This window comes from Octopus bimaculoides, chromosome 3 (assembly GCF_001194135.2).
Source record: "Octopus bimaculoides isolate UCB-OBI-ISO-001 chromosome 3, ASM119413v2, whole genome shotgun sequence".
NCBI lineage: Eukaryota > Metazoa > Mollusca > Cephalopoda > Octopoda > Octopodidae > Octopus > Octopus bimaculoides.
Window position 1 is genome coordinate 124,119,956 of NC_068983.1, and position 7,872 is coordinate 124,127,827.

Below are 7,872 nucleotides of genomic sequence, written 5' to 3' on the forward strand. Positions count from 1 at the left end.
CGAAAACTGCAACAAACTACAGCTGGTGAATGTGTAGTGTATATTAGCCAAAATCCCCACCCTCATGTGCCTACAAAACAGTTATTTCAGTTTTCCCAGTAGTGCAGGGAGAAAAAAAAATATTGCAAAACCCCAATCCATCAAATGTACCCATTTTAAAATTTACTTTTGTATGCAAACAAATATATGCTTAGAAGTGATACTGGATCAAATGCCTCCAGGTGCAAAAAGTAAGTATGAACAAAAAACACGTTAATGTATATCACAAAGTCTTGTTATGATGAATACATTACTTGAAGATAAAAAAAGCTTACAAATTACTGTTATATTTGAGGGAAGTTTAGACAAAATATTTATTATGGCCAAATAATATAGAAATTTCTCAGAAAACTTACCATCTTATTTCCACCTCTTATAAAAATAGTGACAGCTTTGGAATTGTGGCAGTCTTCAATAACCAACATACGATCTTTAGTAGTCCCAAATGTTAGCTCACGGACAATTCCAGCCTTCCCAAGTTTATCAGTTGTTAACTCAGAAAAGCGGGGTACAATACGACCTCCAGTGGCAATAGCAATGAGCTGGAAAGAAATTACAATTAATTTATTCAGTATCTTAGTAACTAAATGCTTTTTTTAAGAACTGTTCTTTCATCTCAGTATAATACAGGTAGGACAGTTTTTGGAAATGTGAATCAGTGGAGCAATTAGTTGTATAGATCCTCTTCTCTACTTACACACACATCAGAAGAATCAGTTTAAACTTGAGATAACATTTAGAAGACTAGAGTAAACTGCCATCTTTCTTTCTATTCACAAAAAGACCTTATAAAGTTGACTTTGATGAAATCTGAACTCAGAATGTAAAAAGCTCAAATAGGACACCAACAATTCTGCCAATCTGCCAACTTTATGACAATTGTAATACTAAGAAACATAGTACCCTCAGAGCAACCACTAAGAGGCTAGTAGTTGGTAGATCTTGGGTCTGAAGGGATAATCAATCAATTCTTTCATCTTTGCAAGAAGAGTTATATTGATCAGTTTCCTCTTGTATTTCAATTATTCTGAGATACCTTTAGATGTAATTATAGCATTGCTCTGCTAAATTTTAGAAGCAGTATAAAAATGGGTGCATCTTTTTTTTTTATATATATTTTTTAAGTATAGAAAGCCACTGTCACAAATACCAAAACCATTTTGACACTTTCATGACTAGAGTGGTACAGTTATTTTTTAATTGAACTTAAGAACTATTTGAGTGAAAATTTATAAAGTTTCAAGCAAAGGTACTTTGACAGGGTAGTGTAGTTACATAATGGCCAGTGAAAGTGAAAAAGTCATAAAAAGGTTAAAAGATACAGACAAGACAGTAAATGAGAGAGAATAGTAGATTGCGAGAAAGGTAATATGAAGGAAGAGTTATTCAAAGAGCAAGAAAGTGAGAGAAGTGGTTGGTGTAATAGTAGTGGAAGGAATGGAAAAAAGACAGCAATGCAAGCTAATCAATTGTTCCCATGTTTGGGAACAATTGCACTTAGTTTTATTATAAATATGTTAAAATTTGTTTCAAGTACAATATCAAGCTTAAGTGCTGTAAGTAGAAATAAATCATAAAATGTTACTCAATGGAGACAATAACTGACTTCTTGATGTCAAGATTGTTTACGTAGATATAGAAAAAGGGTTAAAAAATGCCAACAACTCACTTCAATTTCTGGTCCTCCAACCCAACGGACAGCAGGCAGTTCTTTTTGAAGCAACAGGTGGTTAGCTTCATCATCAAATCCCCACTGGCAGATTACCAAGTTACAACCAGTACATTTTACCTAAAATACAAAAAAGTTACGTATTAAGTAATAGTAGTCTGATTAAATAAAGTGAAGCTATAACACTTCACAAACTCCATATAATGTCCACAAGTAAAACATCACACATATCAGATTAGTTTTAAATAAGACATCCAACTAACATGATACAAAGATAAAACTTGATTTATGTTAGCACACTAAACATTCAAATAGTTGAATACTATAAGAATTATACTTCTAAATGGTTTAAAGAATGACCAAGACATTGGCCAAAAACGCAATGTCAATCTTAAACTAATAAAAACTACTAACCAATGTCAGAAATTACCATAAAAATGGATTACTAAACATTTCAAGAAATAGGTGTGACTGGTGTGTGTCATACACAAGACATGATATAAACTGAGAAGCAGAATCGATTTAATGAAAACATTTTGGAATATTTACACATGCATTCACTCATTTAAATAGATAAAATGCAAATTATTGATCCACAATCTCACTCTAAGATTGCATACACTCCTATCAAACATGCACACATAGAGCCTCTATGTGCATACATGATCCCACTTTCTACTACTTCATTGAAGTTTAACTACAATTTGTTGAGTAATGGAAGAAACAGCAAATCATTTAGTGGAAAACACCTCAATGTATGAGAAGCATCTGCACAAACTTCCTTCTCAAACACAGCAGATACAAATTTACCCACTTGCCATTTAATGACTAGCATAACAGTATCATTGTAAATTGATAGAAGGGCAAAGATGCATAGAAAGAGGAATCTACAGAGGTAACAAACTGCTGAACCAGCTTATGAAAGTTTCAGAGAGTTATTGCAAAAGCAATCAGGAACAGGAAGTAGCTTGTTTTGTGCCAGACAACTAGAAAAGAGGCTGAGAGTAAACCTCTACATCTAGCATTCATCAACCTAGAGGTTTTTGATAGGGTCCCATGTTGTGATCTGATGGTAGTGAAGGAAGTGAGGGAGTAGATGACTGGTTTGTGAGGACCATACAAGCCATATACAGAGGTGCAGTCAGTATGTACATTGGGGGTCCATCAGGATCCAGTTTTCAGCTCTCTCCTGTTTATTGTTTTAAAACCATGACAGAGAAGTTTAAGGCTGGTTGTCTGAAGGAACTCCTGTTCACTAACAACTTTGTCTAAGAGCAGAATGTGTAGAAAAAATGCAAACACAGGAATAAAGCCTTACAGTAAACATAGTACAGACTAATGAAATGAATCTAGGTGTCATGTGTAAGGCAGAGTAAAAAAGGTGAAGACAGTCTGGAAAGATGAGGAAAAAGTGGGGCAGCAAAGAACAATATTAAGTAGCCAGAAGAGAAGCTAGACAACAAATTTGCATAGCAGAGAAAAAAGATAAAATACTTTGTGATGAGAGGAGCAGAGGTGTGAGGGTGTCCTGGATTACAAAGGAGTGTTCAAAATGACAGTTATGCACTAACATTCAATGACACAGAAAAAAATAGGCTTGGAAATGTTACTGAGTGAAGTTATTGAATATGGAAAATGTATCATAGGAAGAGGGACTAAACCAAATACACACATAAATGGGAATCAGCTACCGAAGTGAACAGCTTCAGTGTTCAAATGACCATTAAGGACATGAAGGCAGAGAAAGCTGTAGCTCTATAAGGGATACTTGTTGAGATGCTGAAAATATCTCGAGGAGTAGGAACTCAAGTTTGTCACACACAAAGTCAACCAGTTAGTTGAGAGGGGTGTCAAATACAATAACTGGCAGAGCAGTACCATCATCTAATGCTAAAAAGGCAAATGACAAAGAAGCAATTACAAAAGCATAAGAGTGATGGATCAAGTTATGAAAGTAATTGAAATGATTAGAAAGAAAACCAATTTAGATGAGAGGTGGTTTAGATTTGTTTCAAGTTGGGGTACTACAATGCTTTCTGCCAAAGGTAACTACGAGAAGTTTTTAGCAGAGTCTACTATGATACCTTGCATTCATGGATGTGCAGAAGGCCTGAAAACTAGGTATAAATGAATGGCTTGTCAGAGTGATGAAGGCCATAGAGATGCTGTTAGAAAGTGAAAGTGACAATTCAGTATAGAATTTAGTGTGCAAGTATGTGTACATCTAGTCTTGGTTCTCAGCCTACTCCTGTTTATTATGTTCCTCTAAGTAATAACACAGATTTTAAGACCAGTTGCTTAGTCCTGCAAACAAAACCTAGAATGAAGTGGCCTCAGAAAATACTTAGCAAAGACTAAAGTTTTAGTAAGTAGGAAAGAAAATAGTACTGCTGTCATCTGGGAAATGGATGTGTCATATAGAAAAGGAGTAAGTAAGAATTTCATATAATGTATCAAATGTAAACTATGGGTGCACAACAAGTATAGTGGAATTACAAGTAGGCTAGCAAAGAAAAAAGACCTTGCATGCAGCAGATGGGCAGACGTTGTTAGCAATCAGCAAACAAGTAAAATAAATTTACTTCCAATATTCAGAATAGTTGATAGCTTCCATTAAGTGATCTAATCAGCAGTGGAGGAGAATGCTTTAAAAGTACAAAGGAGATGACAAAAGAATCCCAGAAGTAGTGAGACACTGTATTGGAAAACACCTGTATACCCTATGCAAGCACAAAAAAGTGAATATAAAAAATATTAACCAACAAAAATATTTAAGCTGAATACCAACAACACTGATCACATCAGTCTGGAAGTATCTAATATAGATTGTAGAAAAATACCAAAGCACCGACCACATAAAAAAAAAAGTGTTGATAATCATTGTTTAACAGTAAAATTATAATAAAAATATGTAAGTAAATGTAATTAAAATGTATAATACACAAAAATTAAAGTGAAGATAAAAATGTTATTGACCTGTTAACATTTACACAAGCTAAAATTTGAGAACAGTTTATATAAATTAAAAATATATTAATGAATAATATTAATATTATTTACCTGGTCAACCATTTCATTAAACTTATGAGTTTCATAGTCTCTTAATTTTTTGTAATCTTCAACAGATGAAACATCTAACTTATGCTTAGTTTTTGGTTTTGGTGGTTCAAATGGGCAGGTAAGTATGGCAATTTTTGCATCTTTCACTTGCTGTAATAAAAATTATAGACTCATAAAATTGAAATTTGGTGTAATCTCAACAAAATACACCTAAGTTATTGTATTTGAAAGATGTTTTTTACAACAATTTTCTTTGTTGTATAAAGTTGCTGATTTAATACATAAATATATATAAATACACATCTACTTCAGTTTTCAGATGAAAAGAATTTTAATCATTATTTCATGTTTGTTCTAAAATAACTTGGATGTTTGGTCAATCAGCTATTAATCTTGTGAGTTGTTTCAATTTCTAAGATAGTCTACTTGTTTTAGAAAACAGACTGCATAAAAATTGGAATTACTAAACAGAACTTGTTAAAAGATCAACAGACTTACTTTGGGCATTTGTGGATGACTCATATCCTTATCCACAACAACTCCTTTAACTAAAACAGTGTCTTCAAGCTTTCCACCAACTTTACCATCAACTTTTATCAATTCAAAGTTAATATCTTTTCTTTCCAAGTCAGCAACTGCCAGAACAGCATCTACAGCAATTGTAGCCATTTGGCGGTGACATTTGTTAATACTGGAAGAAAGAAAATATTGTTCTTATCAATCATATCAACAAAAACTGAAATTCATAACAGTATAAACCTATATTATGAATTCATTAGAGAGAACTGATAATAGAACACTCACAATCACTTCAAATGCTAAACTTTGACACCGCTGAGGATCTGATGATTACACAACTGCAACAAACACTGCATCTCTCAAAGAGTTCCCTTCCACTTCAGAACCAGAAAATACTTTAGAGCCCCCAACAACCACTAACTCTCTACAAAGTTAGACGAGCTCCACATCTGGGACAATGCTGCTGATACACTAACAAATATCTTAAGTGCATCAAAAAAAGTTACCTGATTAATAAGTATAAAGTTGCCCACCAGCACACCTCAATGCACAAATGATCCAATTGCCTCTCCTCACACTCATACTGTTCCCATAACCCATAGTAACCACTAAGTCCAGCCCTTTTGCTCTAGAATATCAACAGCAAAGATTCTGTAGCTTGCACGTTTTTTGTGTCCTGCAGCTACTGATTTGAAACTACTCAAAAGCTATGTTGATGACATTAACATCACTGGCCTTGAAGGCTGTGATCGCTTCTCCTCCAGGACACTAACTGAATATTAGAAAAGGTTAAGGTTCTTTCAATAGTGTCAAGTAATCTTTAATATTCAAATTTTCATAAAACTTACATTTTAGAACCTAAAGTAGTCATTGCCAGTTGAATTAAAGGTTCTTTGTTGTTAGGTCCAGTTTCAAAAACTTCACTTATGTCATGAAGATGATCAACAGCAATTGTAGCAGCCATTTCAAAACCATCAGCAATACGGATAGGATGAATTCCTTTGTCTAGCAATTTCTCAGCTTGTTCCAACAAAGCACCAGCCAATACTATAAAAAAAAAAAAAGGTGGAAAAGATATATGGAGAGGTTGTCGAGTGCAAAGTGAATGGCACTGCAGAGATAAGTGTGAAAGAAGTTGAGAAAGCAACAAGAGTAATAAAGAGTGGAAAAGCAAGAGACCCAACAGGAGTTGAAGGAGACATAAAAAACAGCAAGAAGTCGGGATGTTAAGAATATGATTGATGGATATGTCAGCTCCCTGGGCTGTGGTTAGAAGAGTATAATTAAGTTATTGGAACAGAGTAGGAGAATCTTGGAAAGATAAAGAAAATGAATTTGATGAAATAAAGTCTGGATTTATGATAAAAAGAACAAATGCAGATAGTTTATTTTAAGTACAGGGACATGAGCACTGAAAGAGAAACAAAACATTAGTTTAATTAGAGTACCGATGACATATATTCTTACCAACAACACCAGTAGTTCCATCACCAATCTCATCATCCTGGGATTTGGAGAGTTGTACAAGTAATTTTGCAATCTGATGTTTTACATCCATCATGGTTAGGATAGTTGCACCATCATTAGTTAAGGTTACATCACCATCTGAACTGACCAACATTTTATCTAGCCCCTTAGGGCCCAGGGATGTTCTCAATATGTCAGCAACATTTTTCGCAGCCAAAATATGCGACTGAAAAAATAAATAAAAATCATTACTAATACTAGTTCACTTAAACTTTTAATTCACTAGACACTAGACAAACACATTCAAATCTGAAATGATTAACTTGTAAGGTCAAAATGTTTTACACATAACTGATCACAATATTTAGTTTGGAGTTGAAGCCTCACTGAAGTCAACTTTACCTTATTCTTCAGTTCCTAAAATGTGCACTTGCAACATTACTCTACACTCCTCCACATTAAAAACTGGTTTGGTTGATTATCTCAATAATTCAGATTTTCAAGTAATGACATATTGGAAAAATCAGCAATAAAACTGTATCATTTGTACAGTGCAATATGTACTCTGATCAATAGAGGAATTGAAGAAATAAGCTAAATTATAATGAAACTTAACCCTTTTGCTTCATAGTTGTTGAAATACAATAACTTTGTTTCAAGTAATTTCAAAAATACTGAAGGTTTGAGTTTAGATAATTTTAGAATGGGAAGTTTGTATCATAGAACAAAGGACAGTCTCAGGTGCAAGATGTAGCAAATATTACCTTAATTTCAAACCTTCCAAATCTAAGTCATCATCATCATCGTTTAACGTCTGCTTTTCATGCTGGCATGGGTTGGATGGTGTGACTGAGGACTGGTGAGCCAGATGGCTGCACCAGGCTCCAATCTGATCTGGCAGAGTTTCTGCAACTGGATGCCTTTCCTAATGCCAACCAATGTTCCACTGGCATGGGTGCCAGTCAGGCAGTGCTGTCATTGGCTACATCAGCGAATTTGATTTTGATTACACTTGCCTCAACAGGTTTTCACAAGCAATGCATAAGTAGGCTGGTTACACCGCTGGCATAGGCCATGGATTATGGTCTCACTTGGCTTGCCGGGTCTTCTCAAGCACA

At 34.4% G+C, this 7,872-nt stretch overlaps 1 protein-coding gene across 1 annotated transcript in view; it reads right to left on the minus strand.

Annotated features, from left to right (window-relative positions):
* Nucleotides 1-7,872, minus strand: part of LOC106883023 (T-complex protein 1 subunit epsilon) — a 13,194-nt gene that overhangs the window by 2,534 nt on the left and 2,788 nt on the right. Inside the window, exons 2-7 of the mRNA XM_014933883.2 lie at nucleotides 6,755-6,980; nucleotides 6,136-6,334; nucleotides 5,267-5,459; nucleotides 4,769-4,918; nucleotides 1,709-1,828; nucleotides 396-581 (exon numbers count right to left, since the gene is read on the minus strand). Coding sequence (XP_014789369.1) covers nucleotides 396-581; nucleotides 1,709-1,828; nucleotides 4,769-4,918; nucleotides 5,267-5,459; nucleotides 6,136-6,334; nucleotides 6,755-6,980 — 1,074 coding nt within the window. The remainder of the gene's footprint in view (nucleotides 1-395; nucleotides 582-1,708; nucleotides 1,829-4,768; nucleotides 4,919-5,266; nucleotides 5,460-6,135; nucleotides 6,335-6,754; nucleotides 6,981-7,872) is intronic.